The 21,076-nt window shown below is 45.1% G+C and overlaps 1 protein-coding gene across 5 annotated transcripts in view; it reads left to right on the top strand.

Moving 5' to 3' along the window:
• The window catches only part of KIAA1217 (KIAA1217 ortholog), a 201,265-nt gene that overhangs the window by 131,719 nt on the left and 48,470 nt on the right, over positions 1-21,076 (top strand). For all 5 annotated transcript variants that reach the window (XM_054390019.1, XM_054390021.1, XM_054390022.1 and 2 more), the window contains one exon: positions 13,815-14,644. In XM_054390019.1, the coding sequence (XP_054245994.1) occupies positions 13,815-14,644 (830 nt within the window). Of the gene's footprint in view, positions 1-13,814; positions 14,645-21,076 lie in introns of those variants that run through there.

Consider the following 21,076-nt stretch of genomic DNA (forward strand, 5'->3'; position numbering starts at 1 on the left):
ACCCTATCTCTTCCAAGTGCCACAGAATCATAGAATCATTGAAGTTGGAAGAGACCTTTAAGGTCATTGAGTCCAAGTCATGAGTTATGTATTAATTAAATGTTTGCAGCATATAGCACTTGCCATTTTTTATTAATATTTCTGTATTGCATATAGACTGAGCAGGAAACAATTATAAAACTCACTCCTCCACATATGGGCTTTTAAAAGTTTAGTCATAAGTAAACATGCTAATGGTAGGGCAGAGGAAGAGGAGAATGAAAAGTGGAGGTGCTTCTGTGTTGGTCTCTTCATAAATAAATCATGGTTATTGCCCACTTCAGGCTAGAGATCCTTAATTCTTAGCTCAGTCAAACAGGAACCACAGCACTGATTGAATCAACCACTGGAACTGGCTCCCCAGGGAGGTGGTTGACTCCCCATCACCAGAGGTGTTGGAAACAGGCAGAGGTGTGGTGCTGTGGGACATGGTTTAGCACCAGCCTTGGCAGAGTTACAGAATGATCTTAAAGGTCTTTTCCAACCAAAATGATTCTGTGATTCTAAGGTAGATCTCAGCAAAGTCCATTGCACGGACTCCCAAGCAGCAGCTGGAATGAGGCTGCCAGTATCCCTTGTAGTTATAGTATCTCAGCTTGACTTATAAAGGAGAGGGAAAAAAAAGAAGAAGAAAAACAGAGCAGAGAGTGAGCTAAATGGAAAGACACATGGGCAGGCTGATGAGAGAGAATTAGGAAAAAAGTCTAATCCTTGTAAACTTAGGGTAGAAATCACCACCCACTGCAGTCAGCAGTGAGAGGCTGGGAACGCCAAAGGGCAGCTTGTCCCACCCAGCTGTAAAGGGAATGTGGAGGGAATTCTGGAGGATGCCTGGCTGACTGCCTCTTAATGCAACATCAGGTGAGATGAATCCTCCATGTAGAGCAACTCATAGTTGCTGTCTTAACTTTGGAGAGGTGCTTTATGCACGACTGTCTGCTATGCATGCTGTGATCGTTTCCTACAGCTAGGAAAATGTCTTTGTTAACTGGCTACAGGAATGAGGGGGAAGCATGAGGTTTAAATTACAGGGTAGGGAGACAGGCAGCAGACCTGACGTCATAGTTCAGTTTTACAGAACCTTCTCCATGTGACTCCGGTGAGAGTTGGCTGTGTTTGAACTGGTAAACTTAAAAAGAATTCTGAGAGGCTTGTAGAGTTTCCAGCGCAGCATTTCCCACTCGTGCTTTCTTGCCTTTAGTTTTTTAGTCTCTAAAAGTCTGAAAGTCCTGATTATGTTGATCTGCCATCACCAAAGGGCAGACCAAGAATGTACTGCTGATGTGGAAGACATGTATCACAGAATCAGAGTGCTGGGAGTTGGAAGGGACCTCTGGAAATCATCTAGTCCAGCCCCTCTGCTAACGCAGGTTTGCCTAGAGCAGGGTTGCCCAGGAATGTGACCAAGGAAGTTTTGAAAGTCTTCAGAGATGGAAACTCCACAACATCTCTGGATAGCCTGTTCCAGTGCTCCAGCACCCTCACAGGAAAGGATTTCTTCCTTCTGCTTAAGTGAAACCTCCTGTGTTTCTGTTTGTGCCTCTCACCCCTTGTCCTATCACTGGGCACCACCGAGAACAGCCCAGCCCCATCATCCTGATCTCCACCCTTTAGATATCAACCAGCACTGATAAGATCCCCTCTCAGTCTTCTCTTTTCCAGGCTAAAGTGCCCCAGGTCTCTCAGCCTCTCCTTGTGAGAGAGATCCTTCAGTCCCCTCATCATCCTGATGGCCCTAATGAAGCACTATTAGAATGAAGCACTGTTCTCTTGGAGCACAGATGCTGCTTGTCAAAGGCTTCATACACAGCTTGCTCTACACTGTGAGCTCCAGCTGTCCTACCAAGCTGTAGAGCTGTTTGTCCCCTTTAGAGTGGTTCATTTTAGCTAGGACTTACGTGCTCTGTGGTCTAGGAGGGCTTTTTTATTTATTTGTTTGGGTTTTTTGTTTTTTTTTTTTTTTTTTTTAAGAATTAGGGAGTTTGGAATAAGTAGGAGAAGACTTTCTGGTGCTTGTGTCTACCCCAAAGCAGACATATCTGTGGAACATATCTGCTCCACTGCCTGCCTTGGGGATCAGTGAACAGAGGGAATAACAAACAGTACCTGTGTTTGGGAGAAGGTAGTGTAGTCTGTACCTAATCTCAAATCCAGCATGTGTCAGGCAGGCAGGGCTGTTCTGTTCCTTCCCTGTTTGTTTAGCTTAGCCTCTCAGATTCACAGAGCTTCTGCAGGATTTTCAGTCTTGGAGGAAACACACACATCCATGTAGTTATAAATATGGTAAGGGGCTGGAGAGCTACTGAGGGAAACTTAAGACCACTTTGAAAGAGTTATCTGAGGTTGTGGAGAGCAGTGTGGAGTGTGGGGTGGCGCCTGCACAGCTTGGCTGGGTGCAGGGGGTGTGTCACCTCAGTCCCTTTTCGAAGAACAGCATCTTGGGGGTCTGTGTTCTGCTCCCCCAGTTTTGCCATGGGGAAGCAGCTGAGTCTGAGGTCAGGGTTGGATACAACCACTTTTTCATCCTCTGCTGAATGTTTGGAAACAAAACTAGGAGCTAGACTCTCTCCTTCCATTGCAAAAAGTGGACAACCACATTGAGGTTTCTGTCGTGGTGCCTGCCTAAGCAGAGGGAAGAAAGACACTGATGGTGCTTCTCCAGCTTCCTTCAGGAGTTTTGTGTATCAGAGGCTGCAGATTTAGGAGATCTTGCAGGTGAGTCCATACATAGCCTTTTGTCATCCTACAATGTGGGTTTTCAAAATTAAAAGATGGGTGGGCTGTAGGGCTGGTGAGATGGCATGGGACCTTCATTGACAAAAAACCCACTCCTAAAAAAAAAAAACAAAAACAGAACTTAGGCACCAAAAACCAGGAGAAGATGCTTGTTTTGTAGTACAGCTGTAAAAGCCATCATTAGCAAACTGTCTGCCCATTTGGGCTCTCCTAGACTGAACCGTCTTGTTGCATTTAAGCAAAAGCTTATTGAGTCCATCACAAGCTTTGCTTCAGAGTGCTGAGAATGAACCCAAGTCCTGAGTTAGTGACAAGCAATCCAGCCCTGTAAGTGCTTCCCTATTTTCTCCCAAGGAAATGGATGTTTACAGCAGTACAGGGCATTAGCTGCTTAATTTTTTCCATCCATAAAAATATTATTAAGGGAATAAGAACCAAAAGAGCTGCTATCAGGAACAGAAAGAACTTCGATCAGCAGTCAAGCAATAAGTGCCACCTGTGTAGACTTCCAACCATTCTCTGGCTCTCTAAATGTGTGTCTTACTGACGTTGTGTCTCTAAGAGGTTTTTCTGCTTAAAAACGAGGGAAGCCAACAGAAAATAAATTCATGTGGTGGGCAAATTGATGGGAAGGTACGACAGCCCAGGATTGTTAATAACAAAGAAGAAAGTAGGATGGCTGGTGGTTTATCAGTGGGCCTATCACTAATATAGACACTAGCAGTGATTTGGAAGTCATAAGCTAACCTCAACTTACAGGCTTGATCTCAGTGAAGCATAGGATGTTGGTTTTCTTAGGGGCATGCCCTTTGTTTATACACAGGGGGTTAAGCTGACAGTGAACTCTTGTTCCTTGCAGTACTTCCAAACAAATATATAGCAAGTAATTGCCCACAGGATAATACATGGCAAGTTAGACAAGGCTTGAGGGCTCTGATAAAGTAATTGAAATGGAAAGAGATGCTCCAATGGTTTGTGTGCATTGTTAGAACCTACACATTAAATTACAGCCCCAGTAATGATATATCCATGCGGTGTTCATGGTGGCGTGCCTGATGTGTTTCAAAATGAAAAGATTCATTCCTCTCATGGAAAAGCTTCTTGTGTGCATCAGACGTACTTGGAGGCTTGCATACAATGCCAGATCTATGGAGAAGTACTCAGAGTATGTCTGATGCTCTGGGATGTACTTGATGATGCTGAAGTCCAGTTATTGGAAACATGCATCCTACCAGCTTGCAGTTCACTGCAGTGAAATCACAGAATCACAGAATATTAGGGGCTGGAAGGGACCTCCAAAGATCATCCAGTCCAACCCCCCTGCCAGAGCAGGATCACCTAGAGCAGATCACACAGGAACACATCCAGGCAGGTTTTGAATATCTCCAGAGAGGGAGATTCCACAACCCCCCGGGGCAGCCTGTTCCAGTGTTCTGTCACCCTCACAAGGAAAAAAATTCCTCCTCCTGTTTCCATGGAACTTCCTATACCTCAGCTTCCACTATTGCCTCTTGTGCTGTCATTTGGCATCACCGAGCAGAGCCTGGCTCCATCCTCTTGGCACTCACCCTGCATGTCTTTATAAACATGAATGAGGTCACTCCTCAGTCTCCTCTTCTTCAAGAGGAGAGCTCTCTCAGTCTCTCCTCGGAAGGTCTTTTTAATCCTTCCTATTAGCATAATAATGGATATCTCATGGCAGGTCTCTTGGCCTGTAAGGAAGAACATGGATGGAAGGGAGTACTCTGCAGCTGTTGGAAAGCATGCATGGTGGCACCCGAGTGTGCTAGGGTATGTGCTTATGGTTTTTCCTCTTGATGGTTTTGAGCCTGGTTGGTCAGCAGACCAAAGGAGCTTTTTAACTAGGTCAAGTATATGCATCCCTTCATTAAAAGGGGATGCTTGGCTGGTTAGTTAAACCTGCCAAATACAAACCAGATGCTGCAATGGTAAATGCTGCTTTACTCCTACACTGCAAGGAGCAAGCCTTGACTAATTCAATTTGAACTACAAAAAAAATTGATTTAGTGTTGTTTCTGCACCAGAGCAATGCTTTATTCTGGTTCTAGTGCAAACATCTAATGAAAACATTGTACAACGATTTACAGTGAAGCTGAAAACTATAGACGTGCCAGACAAAAGAAATATCTCTTCCATTTCTGAAAAGACTGTTTGCATTAGACTACACAGAAATTTGGGGAAGTTCTGGTCAAGACCAATAATGCCACACAGATTTACAGCCTGCCTTACATGTCAGAATACACAGCAGCCCTCTACAAAGCTGGAGAACTTGTCAGCTGCTGGGCTGGGTGTAGCAAGGAGCGGCACACCTGGATTTTTAGTTCTGATTATCACATCTGCTCCAGCCTTTGTCCAGTTAAATGCTTTGTGTCAGGTTGCCTTCTGCAGTGGAAATGAATGATGCCTCCCTCACTAATGGCTGAGAGCTGGAGAGCAGTACTGTGACACTGAAGTGTCAGTCGGGTCCCGTTCTAACTGTTTTGTTACAGTGGTATTAGCTCATGGCCATGTGCTTAAGTTGTGTTTTGATTCCTTTGAATGCCACTCCGGATGATCTAGGCAGTTTTTCACTTGCATGAAAACAAAACCAAGGAGAAAAACCCCAAACCAACAGCATAAAAATCTCAACATCCCCCCCCCCCCCCCCCCAAAGCTGAGAAAGGTAATTACAGGACTAGGAAGGGCTTATGAGATGAGATTTTGCCCTGTGATATTTAAGTGCCATCTGCTTTAGACTGTGAATGCTGTGTTTTTAAGACAACTTTTTCTGTATCCTGTGATCTTTCAGATGAGGGGTTGGAAGCCAGGAAAGCATCTCTTTTGTTCTCTGTTCTTTCATTTTGCTTTTGCCTCCTTTTTAAAGCAAACCAGCCAACAACCAACCATAATGGCTAGTGTGGTGTGCAGCAGAGATAACAACGAGATTGATTTACAGGGGCCCTGAAGTTCAGGTTAGCCAAGCGATGCAGGTGCCTGGTTAATGAGTAGACAGCCTCCTCCATGGGAGGGGCTTGTGCTTCCTTCCACCAAATGTCACTACCAGGGTGAATATGTGAAAAGTTTCTGAGGGTTAGCACTGCTGTGGGTTTTTTTCTACAATTGTATGTACTGGGTTTGCTCCATAATTGTAGGTCTTCACCTGTTGGGGAATGAATATGTATGTGCTTCACATTGTTGCCTTTGAAATGCACCCTTTTGCCTCAATGAAGGTTACTCACTATTTTATTTATGGCATTCCCCTTTGTGAGTCCCTCCTGTGCTTCGTTCCACGTTAGTCTCTTTCTATAGATCTTATAGGCACACGTTAAAAAGTGGTTGAGCGATTGAATCACATAAGTGTTGCACAGTTAGTGACTGGGTGACATGCCAAGGAGGTTATTTAGTGACTAATTTCGAAGGGGAGGAGAAATTGCAGGCCTGTCATGTGGAAAAGTACTTCAGTCTGTTGAAGCAGCATTACTTAGATGATCAGGGAAAGCAAGATGGCCTGCCCCTGTTCGGAGCAGAAGGAACAAGGAGCATTTTTACTGTTTCAAAACCTTTTCCCGGAAGACATGGATGTACAAAATATTACCCCATAGGCTGAGGATTTAGATTCAAGACTGAAAACAAGAAGTGCTTTATTAGAAGAAGTGGAACCAAATGTTCATCTCACTGCAGTAGCCATTCAAGTGATTTCCTGATGCAACAGTAAGTGGATTTAACCATTTCAGAGCAAAAATCTCATCAAAGGTTGTTTTGTTTGTCCATAGGTCATGATGTTGTCTAAGGGTTGTAATAAGAGTGCTCCTGCTTTTAATTGTAGAAACAAATGCTCATGGTAGCATCAGGATAGCTGAAGAAAGCATGCCTGAAAGAGTAGATTGTCTAGGATCTGTTCTGAAGCTCTTCCCTCTGCTTGTTTGCATCCTCAGCCTGCTCGTTGGCTTAAAGGCAAGGTGAAGCAATCAAAGGTTATTTTTGATACTGCCATCACATTTGTTTTGTGGTCAGCTTGGAATTTTATGGATCTGGTTTACATTCAGTAAGAAGTGAAGTAGGTATTCTTTGTTTTCCCCAGGGGAGCTTTGGGATATGGGATGTATTAAGTTTAGATGTAGTCAGGGATTTAAAAGGACATATTGAGACATGTAAAATACCTTGAGGTAAAACATTTGGATTGCTGGAGGGACTGGGTTCATGCACAAGTGTACATGAAAGACAGGTATAAAATAGGTATAAGGCTCAATAATGCTAAGCCTGTGTTCGATGCTCTGTGGCATGGAACGGGAAGTGATGTTGTGGCTGAGCTTGCAATGTGGTATCCTAAAAGTTCTGCTCTTGAGGATGAAGTAGTGCTTGTGCCAGAACCTTTGTGTACCCCTGCACAGCTGGCAGGAAGGTGTGGAGACTCGCTGTAGTAATACACAGTGCTGTGGTGATGACACCTGATGAAAGTTCATTCAGGATGCCTGCTTCCTAGAGGGTCATGTTCGTGTGCTCTAAACTCTACCTCCCTTGACAGTGAGCATCATCTTCTTGTTCTCCTGTGTTGTTCCTGGCAGATTCTAGCCAGCCAAACCTGACCAAAAAAAAAAAAAAAAAAAGAAAAGAAGTCTGTGAAAATAGAAACTGGAAGACTGGGAGGATTCACCATCACTTAAGACAGACTCATAGAATGGTCTGGGTTGGAAGGGACATCCAAAGGTCATCTAGTCCAACTCCTTCTGCAGTAAGCAGGGGCATCCTCAAGTAGGTCAGGTTGCCTTGAGCCTGTACAGTGGATAAGGAACATCACAGGCTCGTCCTAAGAAACAGAAAAAAATAAACAGAATTATGAGCATAAATGGAAGGAGAAAAAGCCAATGGTTCTCTTGCCATCTCCATATATGTCCAATTAAATATTCTGTTCTGGTGTAGTCAGTCACTGGAACTAGAAAACTACCATTTCATAGGTGTTACGAGTATTTAGCTCAACTCTTCTTTCACTGTGATACAGAAATTTTACAGCTGAGCATATACCAAAACTCTGCAAAAGGAGCTAAAGAAGTTAAACCTAGACACATGCTAAGAATGGGAAATTAATTATAATAAAAACTGAGATTTCTTGGGGATTCTGCAACTCCTTGTCTGGAAAATTATCCAGGAAAAAAAAAAAAAACAAAAAAAAAAAACAATGGAAATCTGTGGGACATGTTAAGAGCAGCTATCTGAGTCTTGGAATTCCCCATTCATGTGAAGTTTGAACATTTGAAATCAGTTTTATTTTACCAGCATGTGGTTCCCATAATGAAAAACAATTGTGAGCCCTGGCAGCTCCTAGAGCCTTCTACTGTGTGGCCAGACTGTTGAGGCAAGGTCTCTGACTTAGCCTAGATCAGCTGTTTCATGGTCTGAACTCTCTCTTGGGCATCAGGGGACAAAAACTGCCAGATAAACTTCTAGTCTGGAAGTATTGCTGAGGACTGATGGACATTGAAACTCTTGGCATGTCTTACTACTTGGTCTGGGAGATCACCCCAAACATACCAAGTGCCTGCTCCAGCGCAGGCTCTGAGCAAGTTGCCCCAGCTCTATGAATATGGAAAGCCAAAACTCTAGAGCACTCCAGAGTTATCTGATAAGAAACACTGTCAATGTTTGACTGAAATCTGCTGGGTGTTTTTTTGCCAGCTTCTGTCTTTCCTGATGTTTCTACCAAATGTTTCAGCTCTTTTGGATTAGCGTTGCCTGCTGAAAGGATTTATCACTGGAAAGTTCCTGATGAGAAAAAGGTAAAAATGAGGCTAATGTGCTTGCTGTTGTCAAAGGTGGCATTGGGCAGCTGCAGCCAGCTTCTTGTTATTGTTTTTTGTTTCTTTCTGTAATGACCCAATAAAGTGGGGAGATGTATAGGAATGAAAGGGCATACTGTGAGAAGAGAAGAACGGACTAGTGTGACAAGCTCTTGGTGATGCCTGATAGCATAAAGATTTGGCTTCAGGCAGATAGTGGTGGCACAGATACTTCAAAAGTTTAGTTTTCAAGCTGTTTACCAATTCTGGAATTTTTGAAAGCACCATTTCTTTATTGTAAATGACCTGATTTAAAAAAACATTAAACGGGGTTTTGCAAAACCGGGTTTGTGTTTTCAGCTGTCCAAACGCAACCTAAACAAAAGATGAGTCACAACAGAAATGGTATCATACAGTGCAACTACTGATTAAAGTGAGGGATTTGGACAAATAGCACAATAAAGCTGTCAATGTGGGTTTTATGAGGAAAGAACAAGCTAATGGATTGCATTGTTGTTGGGTTTGGGTTTCTTTAAGTAAGTCTTTCCCAGTTAGAAAAGCAAAAGGGTTTCCTCACTTCTGAGAGGATTTTCTTCTGGGGAGCGATTTCCATTAAAGGTCTCTACAGCCAGATGAATGTGTTCGTGTTGTATCAATATTTAACATTTCTGCAGCTTTTTCATCAAAACTCTCAATAAAATTCTTGGCAGGTGTCCTCTCTTTCCTCTCTTGAGTGTTGGGTGAGCCAGCTTGAGGAGCATCGCTGCAGTTTCCTCAGGCAAAGGCAGGGTGTCAACGGGAGAGTAAGAAAAGTGATAGCTTCACATGCCTGAGAGGTGATTAATGGAGTCTGCTGGGAACTCCAGGGTGTCTCCAGGAGGGTGCATGGATATGTTCCATCTAGGGAATATGTTCCATGTAGGTATTTTGGCAGGCTGAAGCCCTTGGGGCAAAGTCAGTTGCGGTGATCTGTGTTGACATAGGTGAGGCCTGGGAGAGCAATGGGAAGGGCTGCCAGGTCAGAAAACCTGGCCTACTTTTCTCTCTGCCCAAGTTTTGCTATGAGATGTTAGCAGATAATGGTGTGGTGAGGTGAAGGGTTGGTGATGAATCAGTGGCAGGCTTAGTGCTGAGTGCTGGCTGGCATTGCCCTGGTGTGCATGCAGGCACGGCTTCACACGCCCTGTCTGCTGCCTGCTGCATGTGTCTGAGTGATGTGCTGAGGCAGCTGGACAGACAGAAGCAAGGACAGCTTCTTCCCTGTGAGATGTCCATGTTGGGACAGATCACCAGAGTGACCTATGAGACAGAGCAGCTCTAACAAATTTAGAATAAAGATCAGTGTAGTGTTGGGTTGGTGCTGGTGGACACCAAAGCAGACTGCAGTGCAGGAATCGCCAGCGGCTGGGCTTTGCTACCTGTAAGGTTTGTGGCATGTAAGGCTTAGCATGCCAGGCTCTGTCCTCCTTGCAGGGGGCTGGTGGAGAGGCCTGGACTTTGTATTCTGCTGTATGCAGAGATGCTGGGACTGCCTGCCCTGCGTGTGAGCTGCCAGGAGCAAGACTCTTGAGAAGATGACCTCTTTATAAAGTCACCCATCTGGGTGGATGGGTAGCTGGTTTGCTAGCTTGCTGTGTTCAAAATACAGTGAGTTACTGAGTATACCAACTGGTTTTAATGTAATGCACACAACTGGTTGTGTCCACCTTTGGGTATATAGCACACTCTGTTGTGTCCTTATTGCTCTACTGTAGAAAAAAAATCCAAATCTTTATCTTACAGACTTAAGTGCTGTTAGGCTGGCTGAAAACCTCCACTAGAGAGAGGTTTAAATGTGGTGTGATCTTTTTTTTACTACCGAAGGTGAAGGATTCTTAGTGATGTTTTCCCCGCAGATGTAGACAGAAATTGTTGCTAGCTGTTTGCCATGTTTCAACCTAAGGATTGACAAAGCAAGTTGCTCTTTCAAGGATGCAAAGTCTACAGGCAGGGAGAACAAGGAAGAGCTGTGTGCTGAAGAAAACCACACCCTCAGGCAAACGTATTACAGTGCTGCACATGATCCTGTGCTTGCACTGAAGTCTTCCGTTTGCCCTCGAAGCAATTGGCTGTGACAGCACCTAGTATTTAGAGGCTCAGATATGCCCAGTAGCCTCTTTCTCTGTCCCTGAGTCACAGGATCACAGGATGTTAGGGGTTGGAAGGGACCTCAGGAGATCATCGAGTCAAACCCCCCTACCAGAGCAGGACCATAGAATCCAGCACAGGTCACACAGGAGCACATCCAGATGGGTCTTGAAAGTCTCCAGAGAAGGAGACTCCACAACCTCTCTGGGCAGCCTGTTCCAGTGCTCTGGGACCCTCACAGTGAAGAAGTTCCTCCTCATGTTGAGGTGGAACCTCCTATGCTGTAGTTGCTATCCATTGCCCCTTGTCCTATCCCAGGGTGCAAGTGAGCAGAGCCTGTCCCCTCCCTCTTGACCCCCAGCCCTCAGATATTTAGAAACATTTATTAAATCCCCTCTCAGGCTTCTCCAGAAGAAGTTATGCAGCTGAAGTCCAAGAAGATGTGGCTCAAGACAGCCTTCATATCCAACTGTGTGTTTTCTTTGAGAAACGTGGGAGTATTGTGGTGGAGGAGAGAAGAAAAGCAGCACAGAAAGTGAAGTGTACGTGAGAGAGAGCAGTGTGCCTTGAACAGCTCCCAAAAGATGTGTAGACGAGAAGCAAGAAGAGAGCATCATTCACATTTTTAAAGTTGCCATTAACAAAGAACCTGGAGAGCCTGAAGAAGAGAGATGACTGTAAAGACAAACTACCAACCAGGTGGTAGAAGACACTGTAATCCAGCCAATATGGCTTCCTGGATCCCAGTCCCCAGCACATGTCCCTGCCCAGTCCATTTGCCCCAGTGCACTTGCCCCAGGCACCATGGACTCAGTGGCTCTGCTCTCCCCTTCTGCACACTCCACCCAAAGGCTGAGTCATGGCTTAAAATAGAAAGGGAACTTTTCAGGAAGGGGTTGACTGCCCAGGCGTTTGTGCCCTGCCCAGCACAGTGGGGTCTTGACTCAGGCTGTGTACACCAAGTGGTATTTTAAAGCAAAAGGAAATGGTGTTACAAATGTCAGTGCTCAGACACAGGGCTTCAAGCAGTAGCTCAGACTCATATTGGAGCTCCTCAGTTCCATCTTCAAGTACGGGAATTAGGGTGGAAAATAGTAATTCTTCTTTGACAGATTTCTTGGGCTTGTGAGAAATGAATGAGCAATATGAATCCTAGAAGGTAGTGGAAATTAAACCTGTTACTTTCAAAGCTTCCCGTGGAAATTTTCTCCTCACTGTAAGGCAATGGTTGGAATTTTCCTCTTACTGCAACCCAGAGCAAGATTTGTGCCAGATACCATTGCATCTGTTGCAGCTTTAACTGAAGCAACTAAACAGGGCATGGTATAGCTTGCACAGTAGAAACCAAGGAGAATTTTCTTTCTGCAATTAATTCCCTTAGTGCAAAACATCTGGGGCTGCCTATCCCTGGAGGCACGATCCCAAAGCTGCTCAAGTCAGCAGGAGTCTTTTAGTTCTGCTGGCCCAGGTCCAGAGGCTGAATGCACAATACAACTCAGTATGGTACAGTGTTTCTTCAGGCCCATAGAAAACTATGTTGAATGCCCACTTATAATTTGATGAATACTGTTTGGTGATATTTTATTTTAAATTCCAGACTACAGTGATTCTCTGTGCAAATTCAAAAGCTCCAATATTACCCTTTGGCTTGATGACTTGGCCCATCCCTGCATGCTCCTTTGTTCTGTTACACTTCTTTATTGCTGCTGCTGCTGCGCTCAGGTTATCTCCTTTCTTCTTTCTGATACCTGATACTCCAGACTTTTGATCTCTGGCCCTAGGGAACGTCATTTGTAATTCCCAAGTGCCTAGCCTGCCATGGTGAGAACATCCATTGTTTGTATATGCAGCCACTGCAACTCCCTTACCCAGTGGAAAATCCTGTGATGGGGCAGGGACAGAATACGATTTCTTGTTTCATCAGCCATGGCTCACTGTATCCACAATGGTTCCAATCATACTGTCAAAGCAAGGAGTGAGAGGGGAGAAAGAATAGGGAGGATTTCAGCTCAGCTGCTTCCAGTGCACATGAGTGTGTGCCTTGTCACTTTAGGAACGTGGTGACGCTCAGTTTTCTGCAGTCCCTTGGAAGAGATGGAAGCTGAAACTGCCAACACAACTTTTAGAAGCTGTAGGATTTTTTCTCATGTTGGTGGAACCCAGTTGACTTTTTCATCTTCCTGTTTATCTTCCTTGCCCTAACAGCACCAGAGCAGGCACAGGATGCTTGAAAGGAGAATTTCTCCTCTGTCACTGACAGTGTTCAGCCATCTAGAGAGGTCATTGCTGGGGTGAGATGCTGCAGTCTCAGGAACAGATGTAGCTGTTGTAGATGTTTGCCAAGGCCTCTGTTAACAAGGCACTAATATGGAAGTTTTTCCTTTCCTTTGGTTGCTTGCTCATTCCTACTACTTACAAAACTGTGATAGATTGTCCTGTAATTTTCTGAGGGTATGCTCCACCAGCTGGCTGAAGCACTCTTACCTTTGGTGAGGCAAACCCAGGGCACATGTGTTACAGAATCAAACTGTTTCCATGCAGTGTAGCTGTGTTCCAGGCAATAAATGTCTGTGTGTATTGTTCTCCTATGCTTTGTGTATCCTTTGTGTAATGCAGACCACATCAGGTTATCAGCAAAAGGCTAAATCCTGCACTGAAGCAAATGGCCAGTTAATTGCAGTGTATATTTTTCTTGTCTAAGGACTTCAGGTCTGTTTGTAATGCCAGAGCATCAGCATTTTCCTCCTGTCTTGGCACCAGCGAGCTCTAGCGTGTGTCTGATCAATAAAGTGTTTAATTCTGTCACTGGTACCTGGACTTAGAACACCTGGCGCCTTGATTTCAGCTGCACTGGCTGTGAATATCAGATCAGGGTAAGATGGTATTTGCATAGGCAAAAGCTTTTTCAAACTCTCCTCTTCCTTTCTCGTGGAGCCCATTGTATTGCTCTTTGTAGTGCTTATTCTCTTTAGGCACCCAGGTCCGAAGTGTTTTGTTTATGCAGACAAATGATTTTATCTCGGGGGCTGGTTTTCCTTTCCCTTTTCCCTCTGTGGTTGTCCAGGTTGTCACAGCCCAAATCCTGTTCTGTTCATTCAGTAGTTTTTTTCTCTCACATGTTTCTCCTTTTCTTCCCAGATGCAGAGGGAAATTGCTTATGCAGGTCGCGATGGCCCGAGTGCTTCCCGCCCCGGCTCCACCACCCACCCTCCTCACGCGATGCCCAGCTCGCCACCCTCCACCCCGGTGCCCCACTCCATGCCTCCCTCTCCGTCCAGGATTCCCTACGGCGGAGGCCGCCCCGTGCCGGGCAACGCCACCATCCCCCGGGACCGGCTGTCCAGCGTGCCAGCCTCGCGCTCCATCTCGCCCAGCCCCAGTGCCATCTTGGAGAGGCGAGACGTGAAGCCAGACGAGGACGTGAGCGGCAAGACCCTCGCCCTGATCCGGAGCGAAGGTCTGTACGGGGACCCCTACTTGTACCACGAGGGGAGGATGAGCCTGGCTGCTTCCCACTCCGGACACCCGCTGGACGTCCCCGATCACATTGTAGCCTACCACCGCGGTGCCGTGAGGTCCTCGAGCGCCTACTGCAACCCCTCCGTGCAGCCCGAAATGCTGGAGCAGTCCTTGTACAGACAGAAGTCTCGGAAGTACCCGGAGAGCCACTTGCCCACTCTGGGCTCCAAAACGCCTCCCGCCTCGCCCCACAGGCTGGCTGACGTGAGGATGATGGAGATTCATCCTCACCATAGCGCTCACATCCCCACACACACCCTCCAGCCCGACAGGGCCTCTCCCAGCCGCCAGTCCTTCAAAAAGGAGCCAGCCCTCCAGCCTGCCTTTGTGGATGCCAAAGCACGGAGCGCCCTCGGCCTCTCGGGCATGGCTGAGGTGGTGCCACCCCCCGTCGACAAGCAGGCCTTTGGCTATGGCTCGCCTGTGATGCCCAAGGACAAGGAGACAAGGTAAGGCAGAGCAGGGGGTGGGTGGTTCCTAATCTGCACATCTTGTGCCATTTTACACCCCAGAGATGATGTGAAGTGTAGGAGGCTGCTGTGCTGGGCTGCAGCCTTTATCAGCCCTCTGCCCAAGGCAGTTGGTAATTCTGAGGAGGTGCAACACCACCCCTTACTCATCTGAAGGTATTGTCAACCCATGATGAATCCCTGGTTATTTTCATTGGTGTAAATTTCAGTCGTTGGGAAAAACTAACAAAACCAACTAAACAAACAAGCAAAATAAAAAAAACCCAAACCACACACACACACACACAAAATAAAAAACTAACTAAACAAACAAGCAAAATAAAAAACCCAAACCGCACACACGCACACACACACAAAAAAAACCCCCAAACTAAACAAAAAAGCAAAATAAAAAAACCCAAACCGCACACACACACACACACAAAAAAAACCCAAAACTAAACAAAAAAGCAAAATAAAAAAACCCAAACCACACACACACACACAAAAACCCCAAACTAAACAAACAAGCAAAATAAAAAAACCCAAACCACACGTGCACACACACACACACACACACAAAAAAACAAAACACCAAAACCAACCAACCAAAAAACATAATACAATGAAATGATGAACTAGGATTTTTCTTTCCAGACAAGCAGACCCTGTTACAAGGACAAATGATGTTCTGTTCCTGCTAATAAGGGAATATATCTCACCCCCGTTAGGAGTGACACAGTGATATTACAGTTCTGGTTTTTTATGGAGTAGAGGTTTTTTTTCCTCATCTAGTGTTAGGAAATGGGCAGAATTTATCATCGCTGTCTTATCTCCTGTAAAACATGCATTTGCATAAAAATAGGACAGTTGTTTATAATAATGTTCCTCGAGGGGAAACTGCTGAGAAGAGCAAGCCTGTTCCAGGGAAGAAATTGAAACACAAATGCTCTTCCCAACGATTTTTCCAGCGTCACTAGCAGTTGGTGACCTGACTGTTAACTTCTGCGTGCTGACAATGATGACAATCATCTCTCCTGTCTCTTTAAGGACCGGATTTATGCAAAGGTCTGTGAAGGCTTCTCCTGCTATAGACCCTGCCCTAGGAGAGAAAAATCCTTGTGCTGCCAGTGGGCTGCTGTGCGTTTGTATGAGCTGCACTAATCTCTAGCGTGTTGTTTGTGCTGCTAACTTTTGTAGGGTTCTTTAGGGAAGTGAGGATGAATAGCTGCAAAATGCTGAGCTCACAGAGGCCAAAGGTAACTGCTGACTGCTTTAACCACTGGGGAGATGCAGAGCTTTTCACAGCCCCAAACCTCCCTTCCACCTGAGCAACTTGCTCAACGATTACTTGCCTCTGACCATGCTTGTGTTGTGAGGCCCATTCATGGGAGGAACATGGAGGATGGAAGAAAATCAGCCATCCACAACAATACAAGCTTATAGCTTGGTAGTTCTTTTAACACAAGAGTATGACTAGGGTCTTATTACAATCTAGGGTCAGTGAAACCTGATTTGTACCTGTTTATATCCAAGAAAAAGATGCAGGTACATGAAATGTCATTTCAAGCTCCCATTGTTAGAACTTGAAAACAATTTGAACTTTATTTAGTAATTCTAATCCAAGAGCTTCCAGATCAATATTTTACAAGGTGCATGTTAGGGAGCTGACTATAAGGAAGGACACCAACAACTTTCCAGTCTGTGCAACTTTCTCCCCTCTGGGCATCTCATCTGTTCACTCAGCTACAGAGATAGTCACGAGGTTGTGTATATTTGAATACATAAGGAGCAGCGGTACAGAGAGTTCTGCAGCTCCTTAAGGGGAGCTTTGCACCAGGAGTTTTAGTCCTGGTCTCAGAGTACATTTACAGTGCTGAAAATTGCATTTGCATAATTACACTTCCAAATAAATCCATGACCTTAAAATTCAGCATGGTGTGTATTAGCCACATGGCACTGGAAAAAAACTGTTCTGAAAGCTGCCCTTATGGGATGTGGGTTCTTTTTTTTAACCTTGACAAAGTGTGACTCTTTAAAAACCAGCTGTAAATGCCAGCAACAATTCATGCAAATTGCTGTGTTTTCTAACCAGTGCAATCTTAAGATTGGGTTTGAGTTCTACAGACGTGAAATCCTCGAAGCCTTGGTTTAGCTTTGTGATAATTTCATCATCTTGCAAAGCAAACGTTGTTGAGGCCGTACCTATCTAAACAAGGAACACTAAGGCATTGGAGTGCTCTTACCCTGCTTCAGCAGGAGCTGAGTTGTTACAAGGGTGTTAAGGACACCTGAAAGGTGACACACATAATGGTAGAAAGTTACCCTGAACCTTGCTGGGTAGCATTCACAGTTTGCACTCAGAAGCAGCACAGCTGGGCACATGTCTGTGAGTAAGGATATTTTGGGACTGGAGAGATAGGGCTAAACTCATCCCCTCCCAGGCACAGTAAGAGGTGGGTGCTGCTCTGTCCTGCACGTCATCCGTTTGCTGATGACTGTGTGAAGAGCCTAAAAAGCAGGCCACAAACAGTGAATGATGGGAGGTGTTCAGTCGGTCAGCAAGCAGATGGTGTGAGGTGTGGAGTTAAAGGGCAGGTTGAGTGTCTGTTCTCTTTGGGGATACTGAGGAGGGAGGTCTTTTGCATTTGGGCACTGTGACAAGAGAGACTCCCCATCCTGACCCATTCAGGAGTGGGCTGAGAAAACTGCAAGCATGAAACCCATCAGCTCAGAAATACTGTTTCTTTAGTTCCTACTGCAGTGAGCTGACAACAACAATATGTCTTGGGCCATCTCTTTGTGGAGATTGCCTTGCAGTAGCACTCTCCAACCTCAGGACAATGCATGGTTTCAGTCTGAGGAAAGATTAAAATCATAGAATCATAGAAATGTCTGGGTTGGAAGGGACCTCCAGAGGTCATTCAGTCCAACCCCCTCTGCAGTAAGCCTGGACATCCTCAACTAGATCAGTGGATAGTAACAGTGTCAGAAGATAAAATGACTCTCTCTCTTCCTGTTAATTCTCTATTTTTGCCAGCTGGGGCTGAAGTGGGATATGTGTGTGCTTTGTCAGAGCATCTTGGGTACTTGCAGCAGGTCACACCTCTCACTGATCCTATGCTGGTTCTGTTGAAGGAAATGGGTCCATTACCTCTGGAATGTTAACTGCAGCAGATATGGGTCTACAAAAGACCAAACCCAGTATTTCCATCTTTTCCTGGAGTTTCCCATTTTGGTTTTGCTTTGCAGAAGCCAGTCCCCTCAAGCCTGTTATTTAAGCCAGAGTTGAAGGGGGTTAATTACTTCATGTCATTCTTTCTTCAGTTTTACCTCGAGTATTTTCAAGGTAGCTACTTCTGTGGTATAAAGCACTGAATAAACTCAGACAGACTGAGAGACAGACTCTGAGAGTTGGGGCTGCTCAGTCTGGAGAGGAGAAGGCTCCAAGGAGACCTTCTTGTGGCCTTCCAGTGTCTGAAGGAGGCTACAAGAAAGCTGGGGAGGGACTTTTTAGGGCGGCAGGTAGTAATGGGACTAGGGGGAATGGAGCAAAACTAGAAGTGGATAGATTCAGATTGAATGTTAGGAAGAAGTTCCTCCCCATGAGGGTGGTGAGACACTGGAACAGGTTGCCCAGGGAGGAGGTGGAAGCCTCATCCCTGGAGTATTTTAAGGGCAGGCTGGATGTGGCTCTGAGCAACCTGCTCTAGTGTGAGGTGTCTCTGCCCATGGCAGGTGGGTTGGAACTGGATGATCCTTGAGGTCACTTCCATCCCTGACAATTCTATGATTCTATGAAACTCTCACATCAGTTCATTTACCAGAAGAATTCCATATTTTACAGCAATAGGAAGAAACCATTTGTTGGAGATTAAAAAAAAACCATACAGTATTAGTATCTAAGCACAAAAGTATTACAAACTGCAGCAAGTTGCAGCAATTCATCTTTGAGGGGTCATCATCTCTTAAATCTGAGGTTTACAGGGAGAATGAGTTAATTTCTTGTGAGTGAGCATGAGTTGTTATAACAGTAAGACAGTGACTTGCCATCATATTTTTGGATGGCCTCTTTATGTAGCTTATGGTAGATACTTCTGGAAGTTACTGCAGGCAAAGCAGATGTTCCAGTGTTGATACATTGGAAAAGAAGCTGTTTACCCAAAAGTGCATTAAGTTAAATGCCATTTGACTTACATTCTTTGCATTTAAAACACACATTTTGTTGCAGAACTCTGGGTTATTTGCTAGTGCTGAATATGTACATGACAAGAGCTGCTGCTCACTAAAACACAATCCTTAGAAGAGCAAAAATATCTCTATAGAAGGTTTTTCCTCCAGAAGCATTTCAGGAGTGTGTTGTGGTCCTCCTCTGCCTGGCCACAACTTTTGTCCTCTTTATGCCAGAGTAGTGAGAAAAGATGGTAGTACAACTGGGCAAAAAATGGAAACATTCACAGTTCATGGCTTGCAGTTCAGGACTAAAGTGTGATGGCCATGTGTAGGTTATTGAATATTGGTCCCACCACAAAACCACTTGATTCATAGATTCACAGAATGCTTTGAGTTGGAAGGGACCTCAAAGATCATCTTCTTCCAAACCCCCAGGCAGGCTGGGCAGGGACACCACCTAATAGACCAGGTTGCTCAAAGCCTCATCTAACCTGACCATGAACACCTCCATGGAGAGGGCATCCACAGCCTCCCTGGGCAACCTGTGCCAGTGTCTCACCACCCTCACTGTAAAGAATTTCTTCCTAATCTCCATCTTCAATCTGCCTTCCTCCAGTTTAAAGCCATTGCCCCTCATCCTATCACTACAAGTCCATGTAAAAAGTCACTCCCCTTTCTTGTAGCCACTTGAGATACTGGAAGGCTGCTCTAAGGTCTCCACAGGGCCTTCTCTTCTCCAGACTGAACAGCCCAAACCCACTCTCACAGCCTATCCCCATAGGGGAAGTTCTGTAGCTCTCTGATCATCTTCCTGGCCTTTTGTGGACCTGCTCTAGGAGCTCCATGTCCATGATTGTCTGATATGTTAAAGTATGGAGGGACTCTCTATGCATTAGGAAAAAATGATCACACTCTGTAAAGCCACAGACAGTGAGAGACTACATCAGCAATGCACTGAGAATTGTGTAAGAAAAGTGGCTGTGCAGATTTACCCTCCCAGCCACTTTCCATAGGGTCAAAATTGCATCTTCTTTTGGGATAGATGTTGAATAACCAGGCAGAAAAAGATGAAAGCAAGTGAAAAAATGGAGGAAAGGTAAACTGTGCTTTGGCTTCCTTCTGTTGGAGGAACTGCTTGTAGGAAGATGAGATGCAGACTCTTGGATAAGAGTTGTCAAATAGTATTGCATCTGGCAGTGCTTCAGAGCTTCCATTTTCCCTTTAGCTACAAGCTGTAGAAGGTCTGAGTTTAACCTGAAGTATTCATCTGTCTGTACCTTTCCCTTGGGAAGAGACTACAGAAGGGTTCTGCTGGTCACTACCTTCCAGGGTATCCACTCTGCTGTTTTGGGGGGGACTTTGGGGTAAAGTCTCTCTGTACTACAGAGTACAGAAAGGTTCTGCTGGTCTTCACTACCTTCCAGGATATCCACTCTGCTGTTTTGAGGGGGGGACTTTAGGGTAAAGTATGTCTGTACTACCTTCCCTTGGTTCTAGGGAAGCCATTGGGAAAGTCCAATCTACTCCTGTTTTCTTTCTTTTCCCACTGAGATAAAAAAAATCCTAATGAAATATTTTTCTCATAGTGTAATATAGCAAGAAATATATTTTTCCCTGTCTCTGACCCTCTTTTTGATTACTACACAGACTTCACTGGGGATTTAACTATAAAATATGAAGTCACTGAAAAGCTTTCTCCAGGATACTGTGCCAATTAGTTCATGGTGCCAGACTTGTTATTTGAGTCCGTCTGTTATGGATGATGTACTGCACAGCCTAGGGTAGGACAGGAACATGAATGAACAGTTACACAGCTCATTTCTAGTCTCTGTCTGTATGATGTATCCTTCCAGTGATGTGAATATTAAAGATGTCCCCAAGAAAGGGAAGGAGCATGCAAGTCACACACAGATAGCATCGCTGTGAGAAGTGGGTACCAGTTTGTCTGTGCTTGGCATTACTGGCAGTTAATTGCACTAGAGGGTGAAGCTGTCAGGAAGAAATCTGATGATGAAATCTGATGTTTCAATGCACAGTCCCCACAGAAGCAAGAGCTTGTTGTGCTACTGCTGAGTTTGGAGAGAGGGATGTTAAGTGTCTTGATGTTCCTGGGCCCAAGGCTGTGGATCAGGCTGCTGAGGAGAACAGGGCTGGCCAGAAGCCCATGCCTGCTCTGCTGGCTGAGGTCTGTGACAAGCCAAAGCCAAGTCTGGCAAAGAGGCTTGCTAGATCTGGGAGCAACTTCTGACCTTGTCCCCT

Source organism: Indicator indicator, chromosome 20, assembly GCF_027791375.1.
Source record: "Indicator indicator isolate 239-I01 chromosome 20, UM_Iind_1.1, whole genome shotgun sequence".
NCBI lineage: Eukaryota > Metazoa > Chordata > Aves > Piciformes > Indicatoridae > Indicator > Indicator indicator.